General features: G+C 42.8%; 2 protein-coding genes across 6 annotated transcripts in view; one reads left to right on the forward strand and one right to left on the reverse strand.

Annotated features, from left to right (window-relative positions):
• B4GALT4 (beta-1,4-galactosyltransferase 4) overlaps positions 1 to 3,535 on the forward strand; it is a 38,257-nt gene extending 34,722 nt beyond the window's left edge. For both annotated transcript variants that reach the window (XM_067546043.1, XM_067546044.1), the window contains exons 7-8: positions 1,199 to 1,303; positions 1,957 to 3,535. In XM_067546043.1, coding sequence (XP_067402144.1) covers positions 1,199 to 1,303; positions 1,957 to 2,098 — 247 coding nt within the window. In that variant the 3' untranslated portion in view covers positions 2,099 to 3,535. The remainder of the gene's footprint in view (positions 1 to 1,198; positions 1,304 to 1,956) is intronic.
• Positions 3,536 to 5,995: 2,460 nt separating this feature from the next.
• On the reverse strand, positions 5,996 to 18,416 carry LOC137151702 (beta-1,4-galactosyltransferase 3-like). Of its 4 annotated transcripts, none has more exons than XM_067546041.1 (7): positions 18,397 to 18,416; positions 17,183 to 17,656; positions 13,312 to 13,547; positions 12,121 to 12,311; positions 11,195 to 11,317; positions 7,913 to 8,017; positions 5,996 to 6,712 (listed from the first exon to the last, which is right to left on the reverse strand). In XM_067546041.1, the coding sequence occupies exons 2-7, from the start codon at positions 17,418 to 17,420 to the stop codon at positions 6,541 to 6,543; spliced, it is 1,065 nt and encodes a 354-aa protein (XP_067402142.1). In that variant the 5' UTR covers positions 17,421 to 17,656; positions 18,397 to 18,416; the 3' UTR covers positions 5,996 to 6,540. The 4 variants fall into 4 exon arrangements, with proteins under 4 accessions (XP_067402142.1, XP_067402140.1, XP_067402141.1 ...); XM_067546039.1 differs by lacking the exon at positions 18,397 to 18,416 and adding an exon at positions 18,259 to 18,380; XM_067546040.1 differs by lacking the exon at positions 18,397 to 18,416 and adding an exon at positions 18,153 to 18,182.

The following is an 18,416-nucleotide window of genomic DNA, read 5'->3' on the forward strand; positions in this document are numbered from 1 at the left end:
TACAAACCGACAATTTACTGCCGTATTCAATCATCAAGAAGTCTCAGGGCTTCAACTCCTCAAACCCTATTCAGTTTTCTGACCTGCCAGCTAGTTGCTCAAATAGCCCCGAGTATTCAGTTCTGTGGCCATGAAATTTGCTTTCAAAATCCCCATTTGCAGGAAAATTCTGCTCCATGACCTTTTATTTAAAAAAACAAAGCACCCAAAAGTGGGTGCTTGCAGTTGTATTTTAGGCACTTCAGGTATCAGCACTCATTGCAAAGAGAACCTTCAAAATATAAAGAGGTTAAACTGATGTGATGTATGCTGACAGCCTGAAACAATAGTTCAGAGAGGTGTCAACTGCCCAGTTATCGCAATAAGATGTTCACTCTGAACCCCATTGATTAATGAGAACCTATTGACTTCAATGCATCAATATCATTTCCTTGTCCATGTGTCTTGGTCCTTCTAACAACACCAGCTCATGTGTTTATCCTGCTATGCTAAACTGCCTCCCCATTGCCAAAATCCACAATTGTCCCCTACCTCAGTTGGAAGCCTTTAGTTTCCCTCCAACAACTTCTTCAATGCCATTTTTGTGTTTCTATATAAAAGTCTGTAGCTCATTGAAAACGGAATGGGCAATGTAAAATCATGTGAATTTAATATCAAAATCATAATGGCAATAAACATGCAATTCAATCATACAATCAAGACAGACTAGACAGTGTTGTTTTTAATTTTCCTGATGATACCCCAGAATCTCCAGCTGCCACTCTAGGGCCTTGCCACCGAAATTAGGCCAAGTTCATTGTAGAATGTATGAGGCCATGCCATAGACTCCCTGGATGAATATAGCCAACATGAAACAGGCCACAAGGCTAGAGAGAATTGCTGTTTGAATGCTGTTGTATAATGTGTTTAACTTGCAAAATAAGCCCATACTAGTTTAACAGTTAATTGCCTGTGGTCAAAAGGAATGGGAGCCCTATCTGAGTCTGCTTTGGGAAAATAGAAGTTTGCCGGGCTCCATTTCTATGGTGGACTGTGGTGTGGGGGAGAGGGGAGGGTGTGTCTGAGTTCTCTGGGGTGTGGCACTCTGTCTATAGACATATTTTGGCTCCCCAGTTATCTTCCAGATGCTCTAGACAAGTCTGTAGCCTTCTTCTTGCCTTGGTGCTGAGCTTACCGCCTGCAATATTACTACTTCCAGGGTTGAGATGCAGAAGATGAGGGTGATGCGGCCATCCCCTGATGTAGCCAGGTACACTATGATCTTCCACACAAGAGACAGAGGCAATGAGGTGAATGGAGAGAGGTGAGTCAGGACTAGAACTCATTTCACATCCTTTCCCCACATAGGGTGGAGACAGAAAGGACGGATGACACAGTACAAGAGGTTTGCGCTGCCTCTCTCCTGCTAACACAGTCTGGGAAAGTGTGCTTTCTGAGGTGTCCTCCTCCCACTGAACATTAATGTCACTGTGAGCCATACAGGAGAGAGAGGCTAACTAACTAGGCTCATTACTGGAGACCTTTGCATGGTATCTGAGCACCTCTTAAAATTGTGTGCATAAATGGCCCCACGCAAACTAAGATGGAGTTACAGTTATGGGCACATACCATCATTTGGGTGCACATTATTTTTCAAGCCTCAAAGGTTAGAAAGCCAGGCGTTTTCATGAAATTATAGATAAGCTCCCTGTGTGTCTGTGTCTGATCCTGCTGAGGGAAGGGAAAGCAGGAATTTGTGGTTCCCAATACACACGCACACAAGAGAATAGACGTAAAACTGGTAACAGGAACGCAGTCTTCTAAAGTGCTCTCACTTCTTCAGATCCACCAATAACACGAGTGCACGATAGAGCTTGATGCTGCTCTGCTGTGACTTTTAATGGCATCTCTAGCTCTGAAGTACGGGTTTCCCAACTTCAGTCCTATAAATATTTTTTTCTCTGATTATATCCTTAGGATGAAACTCCTGCGGCAGGTGTCCCGAGTGTGGAAAACAGATGGGCTAAACTCCTGTTCCTATAAACTGCTGTCAGTGGAGCACAACCCTTTGTACACCAACATCACAGTGGATTTCAGCATGCCACCCAAGATCTCGTAACACTGTTTCCTGTAGATTCTAGGAGACGGGAATAGATCTTCCACTTGTGGTAGCTGCCGCAGCGCCTGGAAACGTAGGGTTCTGACTGAAGGGGCTCCCTAGCAGCACAGAGAGTGCAGAGGAAATAGCTTCTTTCTAATTCCTTGGCTAAGAATTTTGTTTTGTGGCAGTGCTGTGCGGTAAGCTGGAGACCTGGTGGATGTGTTGCCATGCCCGGTTTTTTGTTTTCGTTGGGCTATTTAGAAAGTCCGCTTGTTTGGGCTGTAGGCTTTTCACTGGCCCTGATGGGAGCTTGATCTACATACAGTGAAAGTTTCAACTCCAGTAGCTGTTTCCAAACCTTCTACCTTAAGAGAGCAGGACACAAGCCAACACTGCTGTGTTTTCAAAAGGAGTGAGACTGTGCGCTCATCCAAAGTACAAGAATGTTTCATAGAATGTCTTGTTGAAAAAAGGCTGATTTCCTCTCAGCCTGGGTGTGGAAGGGAAGGAATCCTGTTAACTGTAGCCACGTTGAAGACAATGTAAAAACTCTCAATAAAATCCAACCCATTTCACTCCAAAGGATTCCCTTGTCCTTAGCAGCTCAATTCAGTACCCAGGGGGAGTGCTCAGGAGTCCTGTGGATATATAAAAGGCTCACTTAATTCTGCAGCAAACCCGTGTTATAGACAATAGGATGGTTAAAACCTTCCTACTGTGCCAGTCTGGGATGGGCATTGAGGGAATACACACAAGTAACAGTCCTGTGTCAAATGGATTAAGACTGTTACCTACTGTTCCTTGCATCCTGTAGACACTATTAGCCTGGTGCTCAGTGTGGTATAAACACCCAGACAGACAACAATTTGACTATCTGTAGTTGTTGCTTTAGAAAAATGGGGGAGATTTGTGGATAAACCAGTTAGCAGTGACAGTAAATTGCAGGTTTTCCATTGCAAATGCATGGGAGTGTTGTAAATGTAAAATCATAGTTTTCACAAGCAGAAAAGCTTTGATTCTTATGTATGTTATATTAATTTCTCTAGGAAGCAGTAATTTATTACCTAGAAACGTAAATGTGAAAAAATCTGCTTCTGGTAGCATGAAGTCTAAAGAATTATTTCCTCTAGCTAGTAACTAAGCATATTCATTCTGTCTTGCACGGGACAGACTCAAGCTGTTAAGGCTTACTGCTTATAAGAGCAGTGTCCATCTTGGCCCCTGAATTTGCCAACTGTATCCATTTGACCTTCAGACTAGCTCTAAAATTACTAATATTTTGGAATGTAGCAAAAATTGCTGAGACTTTAAAACTACAGTGTCTGAGATTTCTCACTTCTGCTCTTTTCTGCTGATGGGCAGGCGGTTTTGAGGGGAGAGGGAAGAGACACCCATTGTCTGTCTATCTCTATGTAAAACTACCTCAAAAGTGGCCCTTGGTCCTGCCATCTTCCAGGCACTTCTTCAATCTTAAAAATGAGTGTAAAAAAATCTTTTCCCTCAAACCAAGCACGTAGGCCAGATTTTACATTTCAGTCATTCTTGCCCTATCTGTGTTGTGTGCTTAGAATGGTTTAAATTGGGAAAAGCGTGGAACGTTTTCCTAACTTATTCCTCAAAACCAAGGATTTTACTTGGGGAATTTTTGTTTTTTTAATTCTGCCAGAGTGAGAGATGTGAGGGGAGGGAATGGCATAAGGAGGATGGACAGACAGTAAGGAATGGGGAAGTCGTTGAGGTAAAGGGGTATTTCCCTGACAGAGATGTTTGTAATTTCCAAATGCTGTATAATTTGAAATAGATGCTTGCTATCAATGTTCTACAAGCTATGAGACACTGCTCCACCATGAACACTTTGAAAGGGAAATTCTGTCATGAGCTGCCATCTGCTGTTTCTTCCTGAACACTGCAGGGATAACAGCTCCTTTTAATAAGGAAGTTGCAGCTGTCGAAAGTATCTGTTTCATGCAGGAGGGATCAGCAGCTCAGAGGAACTCTATCCCACCACAACTTCTGTTGTGGCAATATTACAAAGACCTCATGTTGGGGCTGGTACACTGCATGAGGAGTATGATATAGACTGTAGCTTGAAAACAAAGTAGTTGTGCTGGAAAAGTGATATTTTTGGAGCAGACTAATTGGTAGGGCCACCTAATGATTAAAGGAGAATAAACTGTATTTTCATTTATCTACCCCGCAGAATGCCAACAGTCTCTGCTGAACAGTGAGTGCAGAAATCAGCAGCCTTTATTTATGGTATTTCTCAGCTGGTCCTATTTGCCAGAGTTTCGACTTTCTAGTTGGTTTCTAGATGCCATCCTCAAAGCTGGTTGTGATGATTAAATCCTGTTTTAATAGGCACAAGATGTTAACCAGAGCAGCTTGGTAAGATACAAAGAAAGAAGCAAACATCTGAAATCAGCTGATATGTTGAGGCTTTTAATCCTAAAATGTATCATGTCCTGCTAGGGGAAAGGAATTAAATAGGTCCTTCCCCTGAGACTGCCAGGCCTGAAAGAGCCAGTCTGTTGATTATCAGGACACAATACGAAGCCTGTGTGTACTTCAGCCTGGTTTAAGGGGTGTGAGAAATTCAATTTGCATTAAGTAACAGGACAGGGTCACTTCAAGTCATGCTACTGCAAATGTATCTAAATGTATTGAGTCTTTTATAGACAATCAATTGTGGGTGATCTACAATGTCTACCTCTAACTACTTCTCCTTCAGTCTGGGTAAAAGCACAGACCAGTACTACAATCTGTTTTTATTCCCATTGTTAAGTAGTTTTTCCTTGTCAACATCTCTTCCTATCCTACAACAGAAAGGATCCAAAAAGAAAGGTAGTGTGAAAAATGAAAGATAATGGGCTTAACCTTAGCTGGCAGTTAAAGATTCTACAACCCAAGAGACTGGTCTGATTAAGATTTCTTTATTGCCTAGCACAGCTGCAGTCCCTCTCTTCCTCTCCCCCACAAATGAGTAACACATTTAGTAGTGACCTCTAGACTACAACTACAAGGAGAAGGGGATTATTTAAATATCTTCAACTGATTAGGATTTCAGACCACTTTCTTCATAGATTACCTCTTCTAAGGGCTACAATGGGAGAGAAAGGACTTTAGATTGATGGCAAGGTGTGGTTACAGTCAGCTAAGAATGAATGGCTGGTCTGTGACATTAGCTACCTTTCTCCTGGATTCTGACAAATTCATTCGCTGTCTCACATGATCTGTGAAAACAGCAGCTGGCTGAAAGGACAAGGGCCTTTAACCTCTAGAGTCTTAGCCCAAGATTAGTGACTAAAGTTTCAAGAACTAGCTGAGAATGTACATAGTGAAGAAGTGTCTATTACAAAAGCAACAGGTTCCCTGTTGACTGCACTAAGAGCTAGGCCAAGGACTGAATGGGCTGTGGGGACTGAACTTCCCTTAGACATTTCTCCAGAGCACAGGTGAGGTGGTGGCAGGAATTTAGGGAAGCACTCCATACCTTCTGCCTGAATGAGAACTTCAGGCTTTACAGGTAGCACTATGGCCTCTTCACCTGCTCCATTGCCACTTTTCCATTTCTTTTTCTGGGCTTCTTGTCATTGATTTAGCTTACCAGCAGTGTAAGGGGGGAGGGGGTGGCTGTGATGATGGACAGTCATCTTATGGTTAAGGTAACCCTTTCCTAGCTGTTATACATACATGCAGGGTTTTATTCTACTATCAGTCCCACACTGAGTTTAAGGAGTGTTAAGGGAATATTTAATCACCGGTGCTGGCAGAGACAAAATGCAGGAGGTTAATGCCCAGGTTCTTGCTCTACCCCTGACTAGACAAAAAGCTTTCTGGCATACCAAACCTCAGCTACTTGTGGAGAAACTCATTTATAGAGCAATGGCTCACATAAAACAGGAATTAAGAGGGCTCTTAACTTTCAATCTTTTATTTAAAATTCCTGAATAATATTTACAAAAAACAGTTGGCAATAACACTTTCTTGAAATAAGTTTTGTTTTTCCTTAAAGATTGCAACGAGAGAATGTTTTCCGGTGGGACAGGTTTCTGTCAAACAAAACACAGAACATACTGATTGGAGAGTGACTTCAATCCCAATTACCCATTTAAAATAGTAAGCTATTTTACTTATAGGGGAGAGGTTATGTAGCTGGCATTCAACTAACTATCCAGCTAATGGGTCATGTTGATTTAAGAGTATGCAAGTTAGAGTGGATGTCTTGTGATGAATAATGATCCACCAGCCTCAACTGCAACCGTGAGTACATGTAAAGGACTCAGTGAGCATCAATTTTACAATGCTTTAAGGGATTCTCTTTACAACAAACAAACAGTATGAGCTGTTGTGCCTGATTCCTGAAGACTTCTCTACGACCCCTTGTGTGTTTAGAGGAGAGGTGACCAAGTGTAGGCTGGCACTTCCTGTGTGGCACAATTTGTAGGTGCTACGCCCCCTACTCAAGCTCTATTGTCTTTGGTTTTGTCCTTTGGTGGCAATGTGGGAGCATTCCCAATGTCCACAGTGATGTTGGTATAAAGAAGGTGTTTCTTTCTTGAAAGGAGTTTGAACTCTACAGAATTCATTCCATCATCCTTCCATGTTTTTCTGGTGTTGTGCAATGGAGCAGGCCTGAAGGGAGGAGAATACTGTAGTTAGATAAAAGGACAGCACAGGGACACATTCCCATCTTTGTCTAGTCAATTACAATACAAACTGAGAAATACACAACAATTTGTGAATATGATCAAGAGGCATAAGCAGGGAGGAGAGGCACTTTCAGGTAACATTGAAGTAAGATGTAGACAGGCCTATAGGGAAGCTCTTCCAGGTGGTAGAAGCTTTATAGGTGAAGTCTTCCCCCACAGGCTCTGAGAATGTCCCTTTGCCCAAAGGAAACCGGAATAATTGTATGGCATTTATAAACAAGGATCATTTGGAACTGGAGCCTGAACTGAATAGGGGACAGGTGTTACTTATATTGGGTGGAGACTTTTCACCTGGTACGTAAATACATCCTGGGGGATTTAAGTTAGCACAAAGGCATCCACCTTCCTCAAGTCAGCTCTCAGATTTCTCATTTTTAATAGGTCTGCATACATCTTAGTGTTTGACTACTGCTAGCATAATTGACAAAATCTTAGGCATTTAGTTTGTCTGAGATGTACATAAAAATCTGGGGGTGAGGCAGGAGATCAAGCTTGATTCTTAATATTCCAAGATACCCAGAGATGACTAAATTGGCTTGTTTCTTCATTTGAATAATTTGACTATTTATTCATATTTTTTAAAACTACAGTATTAGTGTCTAGAGCCCTAATCATGGACTAAGACCCCATTGGGCTGGGTACTTATATAAAACTCTTGCTCGCAACTGCTTATCAAAAGAATAAGCTTACTGCTACAGCCTTCAAACAAAGTGAATTAGTATTAAAGCATCTACACTAAACATTTAATCATAGAAAGTGAGGTTCAGTTGCAATTGGCTTTTGACCAGACATGTGATTGTGCTGATATCACAAACGTTCTTTTTTCCCTGTGAGGCCAGAGGCTGCCAGCAAGTCTGCAGGAATTCAAGTTATAATAAAAACAAATCAAGCAAATGTTTCTACCCCGTGAATTTCCTAAACTCTGTGCTGAACAAAGCTAGAGACAGTTTCTTTAAATAGGAGCATTTAAAAGCAGGATGGTGATAAGCAGCTTCTTGGACTGTGCCTTCTGCCCTGCATGAGGAGAAAGGTGATAGCACTCAGGCAGCAGGCTGTACAGACAAGGGATTGGTCAGGCTGGAATTCGGACAACTTGAGGACAGAGCCCTCCTACAAGAGTTACCTTCTCAGGTGCTCTTCACTCCCTGGGCGTTGCTCAAGATCCACTATTTTGTAGCGTCCAAGATGAAGAGGGGTCCTGACTATTTTCATTCCTGCTAACTGAATCCTTTTAAATGAAAACAGAGCAAAATCTCAGTTTAAACAAGGATGCCATTTTTAAACTCCTCTTTAGGCTACAGAAAGTGCAAATAGATATGTTTCCTGGTAGAAACACAACCAAAGCAAAATATACAACAGGGATGAAAAGACACTACTTCAAATTCAAGAAGCAGGAGTGCAATTATAGTACTCAGTGATACCCATTGACTTACAACATAACACACCACTGACTTGGCCAACACTGCTGGGAGAGACTGTGATTGGACCACTTACTTTACCTAAATATGAGTGGGCCAGCAGCAGAGCATTATGCTACCATTCAGGTAAGCTAGGGTGGGAGCATTCCAGAGGCAGTAACAACGGTTATGTCAAAAAAAAATATATAGTACCAGTGGAGTGAACCGTTGGCAGTTCTAGATAGATCTTAAGTGTAGCCAAGGCTCCTACAGCCAGATCCATTCCTACTACGGTGTTTAGTTTGGCAAATGAACATCTTTGAAACTTCTTTCTAGTCAATTTCTTTCAATAAAAGTTTTGTTTTGGAGATAAGAGCTGGGGGTAAATAGCAACAAGCTGTACTGCAAGGTTTCTGCTCCCAAACCATTAGGGAAAGGCCAGTGTGCCAAAAATAATTAGACTAGAATCAAATAAGCCCACAAAAGGTATTCATTCAGTGAGTGTGTGTATTAGCATTTGGTAAAGTACCATTATCTCAACCTGGGCAGTAGCAAAAAGTTTGTATGTTTGCATTCAGAAAACATTTCATTGCACATTCAAATAAAAACTGAGAACTGCAAAAAAGCTGAGCCATCATTGCTGTTGGACTTGAAGTCTGGCATTGCAAGATTAATTGTAATGCAGCTTTAAATACAAAAAGTTGTGTTAACGCAACAATTGGGTTGGTTTTTTTTAAACGAGAACACCCCCAAGAATGTCACTTTTAAATGGTTCCAATTACATTTTGAAGCTCACGTCTTATAGGAGGTGAATGAGAAGGAGATTAGTCTCAGTAGGAACCTATGTTTAAACAGGACTAGCTGACACTGTTGAACCCAACTTGGCTTCATCTATACCCATTAGATAACGCTGGTCCGCAGTGAGTTGGACAACTCCGCTGTTTAAAGCTTTATTATATTAGAACACACCTAGAGAGAAGCCAAGGGTTCATGCCAGATTTCAAATTTGGTTTTACTGTTCTACAGCATGAGTGCTCAGTCCTTTCTAAAACACAGCTCCCTTTTAGATGTCAAGCTGGTCACTCAAAAATCAAAGCACCCAAAATCACTACAAAGTATTGAAAATGTAGGACTGTTTGGTGGTTAACAAAGAATCGTTATTAGCCTCCACCACTGATAATCTGCCACTCAGGTGGATGTGGTGGTTATCAGTTATTTGTAGCATGTAATTCTCACAGGATGTTGCATGGGATTTACTTTCCTCCAAGGAAAGTATGGTTTGGGGCCCATGCAGGCTAACACTGCCCCTTTGCCAGATTTGGTTCCTTAAAAATAAAGTGCACTTTAGTGCACAGGATTCCAGTATGGCACTTCTCACCCCTGGCACCCCAGCTGAGACCCATGTTAAGAGCTGAAGCACTGCAGAAAGCATCAGGGTGAGTTTCCTGGTTTTTAGAAATTCAAGAAACTGTACCCTGCTCTTCCATTCATCCAACAGTACCTTGATTACCTTTAAAAGTAATTACATTCCTTTAATAAGATTTCTCTGATCAAAGGAACTAACTTTGTTAAATACTTCACTTTCCATTCTCAAGAGCACAATGCTTGGTAAGACTCTCTGTTCTCGAACAGAATGTTCCACTGAAAATTACATAACCTGTCATACTGTGCAAGAGCAGAAAACATATGATTTTTTTTACTGCCAGCTAAATAGTATAACCTCCTCAACAGTCTGACTCAATGTCCATTAATAGAGCTGTACCATTGGTGAATTACAGCTACAATAGTTGCTAAGGCAGGCAAGGCCAAGGGGTCTTTACTCTGTACTCTACAGAGCTGCATTGGGTACAACCGATGTAATTAAACTCCCTGTATTCACACCCACAGTACGTCACCTTTTTAGCACCAAAAAGATCACATTGTGCCACACTGACTCATATGGTACTTAAACCTCTATGATATGTCACACAACATGTCTGATGGTTCAAAAATGGGAATCTGGATTCTTTAAGTTACTAGCTCCCCAAATACCGTGTACTTACTGAAACAGTCTTTCAGGGGGTAAATGCCACATCCTGAAACTCCTCCTATTTTTAAATCTAAAGCATCAATTAAAATCACCTTTCTACCTTGGCCGCTGAGTATTCTCTCCTATACAACAATTATTTCAGTGAGAGTCAGCTATCAGTCACTGTTGGTTTATATAGCTCTTGGAAGAACCCCAGAGACAGCACAAGGGTATTCAACACCACATTCTCTCTAGCACCTGAAGTCCAGGCTAGCTGAAGAAAGCTTCTAACTTCTCACTGTACAAAAGTGATACTTTAAACAAAATTATTAGAGCTAACATATCCTGACCCTATCACTTTTGAATGTAATGTCTCCAGTACTGAATTCTGGAAGGATGTTCATACATTGGAGAGGGTTCAGAGAGGAGCCACAAGAATCATTGAAGGATTACAAAATATGCCTTACAGTCATAGATTGAGTTCTTCAAGTCTATTGATAGCTCAACTTTAAGGGGTGCCTTCATTACAGTCTATAAGTATCTACATGGAAGAACCTATTATTAAATATATCTTTCTCTACTAGATAGAGAATAGCTAACAGGCTAGCTTCAACTTCCAGCCATTTGACTAATTCAGTCTGGAAATAAGGTGTAAAATTTGAATAGAGAGTGCAATTAACCATTGGAACAATTTACTAAGGGTTGTGGTGGATTCTACATCACTGAATTTTTAAATCAAGATAGGATTTTTTTAAAAAGATTATAGTCTATAAATTATTTTGGGGAAGTTCTGTGGCCTGTATTAGGCAGGAGGTCAGACTAGATGATCATATGGTCCTTTCTGGCCTTGGAATCTATCAATCACACCAAGTTAAAGATGTCCAGAACCGATTAGCTCTTCTTGAGTTACTCCTGCTGGGCTAATGCAGGACCATGCAATACGTTACTTTAGAACTTCATTTCATTCTATTTTAAATGGCTCTGTCCTACCCCTGAGTACCTTGCAGCAATATCATCATCTTCCCCAGGACTGCCCCAGTAGGTGTTTGGAAACCCATTTATCTTCATGTAATGCTCTGGAGTCAACGCAGATACCCCTCCAAAAAAGGACCAATATGGCAAACTAGAGAAGAGAAGAGAACAACAAATTGTCAAAATTGAGAGTGTGTCAGTCCCTTTACAAATGGTCTTACACCACAGTGATGAGTCACATGCATCTCACTTTCAGCTTATTGGACTCATATTGCACAAGAAGCTTCATATTTACTGTGGCAAATATTGAAATGAAATAAAATATAGCCTGTAGAAAGTTTTAGTCACTGAATAAGTGGGAAATTAAGACTTCAGCACAGAAGATCAGACTGGCAAATTCAACTTAGATTCCTTCTAACCAGCAAAATTCAGAGACTAACTGTTTTGCAATTGACATGCATTTTTTCCTCCATTGTGAGGGAAATACTGTACTCAGCTCACAGAAGAAGGAAAAATTAATTACCCATCAGTCACAGGATAATGAGTTTGTTTGCTTTGAGTAGCTGCTGAAAGCAAAAAGGGGCCTCAAAGGACTGGGTTTGCCCTGGTGTGTCATAAAATGATCGATGATAATTACATAGCTGTTGAAAGTGATGTAGGTTACGATATTATCAACATCTCCATGTTGAGATCCCTACGCAGCAGTAGTACCATGTCACATGTGTGCTGCCTAATGTTCTCCATCCTGCATCTTTTGGAAGGACAGAACACAAAAACCTGTCAGTTTCAATATGGGTGCATGGTAGAGAGGCAGGAATCCTTTGATTACAACTCGGATGCATGTCCCTTCCTGCAACAGGAAAACATTGAGGTAACGTCCTTCAGCGTCCAGGCCTAGACTATGCTAGATGTTCCATCAAAACGGTCCATCCCAAATCCAGTGCAGGCCTTTACCTGTACTGGAATTTGTCTATGGCACTGGCAATATGTTTGGGGTAGTATTCATCACACACGTAGAGGTTATAATCATTCTCAGGAATGAGGTCCACATCATGCAGGAGCAGGCAGTCCCAGTCCTCATCCTTCATGGCTTCCCGGACACCAACATTAAGGAGCTTTGCTCGGTTAAAAGTAGCATTCCCAGCCTAGAAAATAGAACATGCAGTTTACTCACCAAATCCTGAAGTGCAGCATTCCAGGGTCTAATTCAGCTCACACTGAAGTCAATGGCAAAATTCCCATGGATTTCAATGTGAGTGAGATTGGAACGTGATGCTGGGTAAAATTTTCGGAAGTGCCTACGGCCCACTCCTAAGTCCTTTAGGTGCTTTTGAAAGTTTTATCTGCTACCTTAGCATAAGAATGGCCATATGGGTCAGATTAATGGTCCATCTAACCCAGTAACCTGTCTTCCTACAATGGCCAATGCCAGGTGCTTCAGAGCAGAGGGAATGAATAGAACAAGTAATCATCAAATGATCAAGCAACTCTACGAACTTTGGAAAGTTAGAAGTCTTTTGCCTCTGGGCATAAAGAGAAAAAGGATTCTACCCTCTTTTCCTGATTAATATAGATCTTCAACAATACATCCCTGCACACAGATATTGCCCTTATCCCTCTTTAGAAAGAAGCCAGAAATAAAAAACACACATCTTAGTTACAGACAACTGAAAAAGATACTCCCCTTCCTAACTAGCCATCAGTTGTCACCACTAGTTAATTTCCCCCTTCTGGGGATCCTTCACAACACCAGACCCCATCAGTAACACCAACTGTTTGGCCTATGTAAGTCTGACCCAGAGTAGGATCGAATCAGTTTGTATCTCACTCCAGGCATATAGTAAGGATACGCAATTTCGCTCTGGCACTGCTTTCTGTCTGACTCAGAAGCAGCTCTGATGAGCTCGAGAGAAGACATATTCAGCCCTCTTTGGGCTCCTCAAAAAACCCCAAACGTGGAACAGTATCCAGTGCTAAGATACAACTATAAGAAAGAGTAGGTTAATTATGTGCCATTCTACGTTTATATTCACAAACTCCATATTTGTCATGGAGTACTTGTGTGTCTGCTTTTCATTCACAGCCAAACCATTTCTTAACTGGAAATCTGCACTGCAGCGATAGAGACACATGGTTTTGATTTACCTGCTGAATCAAGTAGATGCCATAGTGAAGCTGCTGGCGCTGCAGGAAGGGATGAAGATAATAGAGAAGGTGTCGCAGGTGCTTCTCCTGGTTCTTGTGTGGTACAATGATGGCTGATTTGTAACGAGCCAGGCAGTGAGGAGGGCTGTAATAGCCTCCAAACTGAACAAAGGGATTTTTTTTAATGATCATTCTTTCACTGGGGAATGCATTGAAGGTGATGGTTAATGGACCAACTGTAAGAATGAAGGAAAGGAACAAAACAAAAAGTGAAAAATTTGGTGAATATAAGGTTGATTCAAATTGCCATTCAGATCCATCATAATAAAACCTCAGATCTACTGCAGGAAACACTTGATCTGTATCCAACAGGGAGCTATTAAGAACAATGTACTGGGGCATCTGTCTCATTATGGGTTGGAACCCATGAGGGAGGCCTTTCAGTGGGCTCCTCCACAGTCCTGTTCTGACATTTGCTGCTCTCCATTCACACTAGCAGAGAAAACCCAGACCCCTGTGGAAGCTCCTTGTGAAAGTAGACCACAAGGGTGTCTTGATAAAAGGCAAGATATTTACCAATGCAGGATAGTTGTAGAAACAATCACATCTGCCTTCTTCACATAAATGGAAAAAGGCAGTATCAAAGCCTCATTTCAGGGACAAAATGATCTGGAGGAATTGTGGTGACTACTCAAACTATTTTGGAGAAAAACAGAACTTAAAGGGAGGGGTACTTTCTCCTCAGTGCAGCCCGTGCCACCCAAAGATCAATTCCCCTTCTGTTCTAATGACAATCTGATAGTATTTAGCAGTAGGTGGGCTGTTCCCTACTTTCAGAGTTCACAGCCAGCTCCCAGTCCATTCTGTTGTGAGCAGGGGAATCAGGAAATCAGATCCTTGCTACCATACAGTTTATTTCAGTGGCTTCTTTTCCCTTCCCATATCACTTTTCCCCGAGTGCTATCCTATCTGTACATTTCTATTATACTGTTTTTATATTTAAAATAAAAGTTACATATGAAAACACTTAAAGTAAATCCTAAAGGCTTAAACCCTCATCACAAAAAATGCCCTTGCCTATTTTTTCCCTTTAATTCAAACAAAAGCATGATCCCTAATAGAAAAGCATCAGTTAGACATGACCACAGGGACCACTCATTATTACCACAGCAGATGGTCATGCTCCTAAGAAGGCTATGACAGATGGTAGTAAGAGGGAGGGACTATTTTAGAAGACATTGGACCAAGTTTGCTCTTGGTATAACCCTATTTAATTCAGCATTACACAAGGGAAGAATCTGACCTATCAAGTATTCTAGAGCCAAATCTAATCATTCACACATGAGGACAAAGTGGATACTGCCAAAAAAAATTCCTTGCTGAAAAAAAATCTTTCAAAAACAAGCTTCTGGCACAGGCAAAAGATGAATTAGGAGAGAGAATGCACTGAACCACATTGCTTCTGTAGATATTACAAGCAAGGTGCAAAAACACAGGACTTTGAAGTTAAATGGCTTCAGTGGATTGAGCATACTAACTGTAGATTTGCCTTTGACAAACAAAGTAGCAGCAGACAACTGATTTTTGCTTAGACAATCTTCAGGATGGAAATAAAGTTAGTTGTTCCATATAGTAAAGACGACACCGGACATTTAGCGCACACACAAATGAAGAAAGGCCTGCAATTCACAGAAGGCTTGATCCAAAGCGACGAATTACCCATCTCCAACTTGGAACTTGAAGAATTACATTTGAAGTCTGATTTAATGGAGACCACAAAATGAGTATTGGAAGGACAGGTATTCCATTCCATATGTGATGTTTTTAATTGTGATGAGACTCCTGAGTTTTTATTACTAAATAATTTGTATATCTATTTAGTTCTTTCTAAGGAGAAGAATAAATGCCTTTTACAGTAGCATATGTTTAAAAGGGTTCATTTATGAGGTCTGTACACAATAGGTCATGAGTATCTGGAGAAAAGAATTTTTTTATGCAATGAAAAAAGTGTTATTGGTTAGGAAGTTAGTAAACTAAAGCAGAATCTTATTTCACAAACTGCAGATGTTCCAATACCACTAAGGTTGCCTTTTGCAGTGTGACATTGTTTCAAATGCAGAGTTCTAGTTTCCTCTAGTGGTTTCCATAAATGTTAATTACTCTAGAGTAATTAATCTACTTAAATGCCATCTTTAATTTGCTCTCATTTTGGCAGCTCCATATAAAGCATCATTCTCTGATTATCTGATGGCTGAAGGGCAAGTTGTACAGTGCTCACAATTTGTTTGTTTGGAGGTTAAAGATAAAGTAAAGCCTCCTATTTCAAGAAAGCCTTTTAAGAGGGGGATTCTTGTTAGTGTTTTCGGAAAGGGAGCACAAGCATCCATTCACTAATCTACATCCTGGGTCATAGCGACTGAAAGTTCTTACCATCTAGCCAAGCGTTCTTACGTTAATTGGTGAGCTCTAGTCTGCTCCAGACTGAGTCCATACCTCAAGAAACAATTACTGGCATCTGTGCCAACAGGCTCACAGACAAAGATTTCAATGGCTATGAGGAGAGTTACTCACCAACAGAGGTGGCTGATTCCAAGAGAGGAGTGAGGCATACAAGCAAGACAGCATGAGGGAGGAACCACATACATTGCCCCCACACTGCCTGTGTTTATCTCAGTGACAGAAAAAGAAACAAAGGATGATCAAACATGATTATCAAGCCCATAGAGATAGTCTAAATGCCAATCCAGATAAGTAAATCCATGTTTTCTAACTAAATCAAGCACCTGTTCCACCAGACAGCTGTGTTGTGCCCACACACTAGCTTTTTAAAAAAAACACAATTACCTGTGAAGCAAAAGTTGTACATCCACTCTTACCATGCTGCCTGACAGTGTTTGCATCACTACATCTCAGAAAATCTGGACAGTCATATAGTGGCTACTGTACAGGAAAGACATACACAGGACAGCATCTGCAACATGTGGGGCAATTGACTCTGCGGTGCCCTACCACTGTACGGAGATGGGAGGAGGGCTGGCTAAACTGGTTACACAGGCAGTTAGGAAGTGTCTCAGTCTGCACATTTTGTACATGTTGTGATGTAGCTAAATCAGCTACCGTCAGTGCAAGCTCTAATGTAGTCTAAACACAGTTTAGTTTTTGAGGTGGTTCTTTTTTTAAAAAAAGTCAGTCAGTCACTGGGTCACCTAGCCCTGCTTAGAGCTCTGTCTGATTATTCATTGTCAAGTCACCTATCAGGCAGAGCTATGAGAAGGGCTAGATGACACCAGTAACTATAGCATAGTGCCCAATCTACACTGTGGCTGCTGCAGTGCTACCTACATCCCCGCTGGAAAACTAGCGCAGAATTTCCTTGTGTCCAAACAAACCAACAGCATTACAAAAAAACAAACAAACAAACACACCCCCCCCAAACAAAGAGTGTAACTAACTGGCAACAATAAGAATACATGCCAGTCAAGGCCTCTAGGAACACAAAGCACTCAGCTGCCATGGTTACTGAGTGTTAACCACCTTATGTGTTGACAAAACACAAAACAATATTTACTGCATGCCACAGGGCTAGCTCTAAGGGCTTACAAGCTCACTAGGAAGTTGTAGCATAGACAGGGCCTAAGCTTACACTAAACAAAACCACCTCTACGGTTTGATGGCTTCACCTGCTATGAAAGAATCAGTAAATGTCCAATATCTAGATTTAAGATGAAAGGAAGGGATTAGTCTAGCCCAGAGAGTGGCAATGCTAGCAGGCACTACGGTAAATTAGTGACAAACGTGGGTTTCACTTTTGTCAAGTGAAAAGTATCAGTACACTGAGGCAGGAGTTCAGGCACTAGCAGTTTATACATACCAAAGATTGGTGACTGGGCTGTGCAATATGGCATCGTTTCTTCATTAGAAGCTCGAGTGAACAAGCTGAGGTTTGTATACACATCCTGTGTTTTGGAGTAATCCCAGGGTTGAGCTGCATCTAAATATCCCCGAAACACACTAGATGCGCCACCTCGGTACAAAATCAGGATAAATATTGCTTGAAAGACAGCTAGGAAGAGCAGAAAACAAGGATTTTCAACCCGAGACAGGGACATGGTTTGAGGCTATCCCCCGGGACTAGTCCTGCCGGGCGTTTAATGCTCTACAACCACCGGCCATTTTTCCTGCAGGGCTACATTTGTGCGTGTAATAACGGCTCGTCCTCTGCGCAGGGCTCAGCAAAAGGCGACCGCAGTGCATGTCCGGCTCCTGGCTTCGTTAGGCTCAGCCCCAGACGCTAAACGTTAGCGATCCGGCGTGCGTCGCTCTCCATTCCTCGCCCACGGCCAATCTGCAAGGCAAAGTCAAGGGGAGGGAGCCGACGGGTTACAGTGATTCCAGCAACTTTCCCGAGCAAGCGCTGGCGGCCTAGGGCCGGGCCGGGAGTGGGACGCCGCCCCTCCGCCATTAACCCTCGCCGTGCCGCGGGAGAGGACTCGTTTCACGCCCCGCCCGGCGGGATGGGCTGGAGGCAGAGAGCCCGGAGCCAGCCGCCCTCTGAGGCGAGGGCAGTCCGGGCTCAGCCGCCAGGCCGGGCTGCTCCCCCGTGTGGACGCTCGGATTCTCCCCCAAACCGGTTTCACGCCGGCTCCAGGAGAACGTGGGGCTCGGGGGGGCGGGAACCGGAGTCGGAGCGTCCACACAGGCGGCGGCGCGAGCACGTAGACACAGGCTCTAGTCAGAGCAGGCGAGCGGCCTGCGGGGGCTGGGGCAGCCTCCCTAGCGGCTCCTTTGGAGCCCCCCCCCAGCGCCGGGCTGTGGGAGGGGCCGCAGGGACACACCCCCACCTCGAGCAGCGGCGGGGACCGGGCCGGGCCGGGCCGGGCCTTCTCCGCCCTCGTCACCCTCGCTGCCAGAGCGAGCCCGGCCCCGCCGAAACCCGCCCTCAGTCACCTCTGCCTGAGCGAGGAGACAGCAGCAGAGCGGGCGCTTCCGTTAAACCGCCGCCACCCGCCGGGCCGCGCTGGCCACGCGCACTCCGCGTAAGGCAGCCCCGCCCCCTCTCGTTCTTGTCATTTGCGTAAAACTGACCCCATCCGCCCGCCGCTCCA

This window comes from Emydura macquarii, unplaced genomic scaffold (genome assembly GCF_026122565.2).
Source record: "Emydura macquarii macquarii isolate MOO-44397 ecotype Brisbane River unplaced genomic scaffold, CSIRO-AGI_Emac_v2 contig_1119, whole genome shotgun sequence".
NCBI lineage: Eukaryota > Metazoa > Chordata > Testudines > Chelidae > Emydura > Emydura macquarii.

What these genes read in the sequence shown, in the direction of transcription:
- LOC137151702 (XM_067546041.1), bottom strand. Translation starts at nt 17,420, where the DNA reads ATGTCCCTGTCTCGGGTTGAAAATCCTTGTTTTCTGCTCTTCCTAGCT. An exon ending in AGCCCAGTCACCAATCTTTG is followed by an intron (nt 13,548 to 17,182) that starts GTATGTATAAAC and finishes TCATTCTTACAG; the next exon opens with TTGGTCCATTAACCATCACC. An exon ending in GATGATGATATTGCTGCAAG is followed by an intron (nt 8,018 to 11,194) that starts GTACTCAGGGGT and finishes TTCATTTAAAAG; the next exon opens with GATTCAGTTAGCAGGAATGA.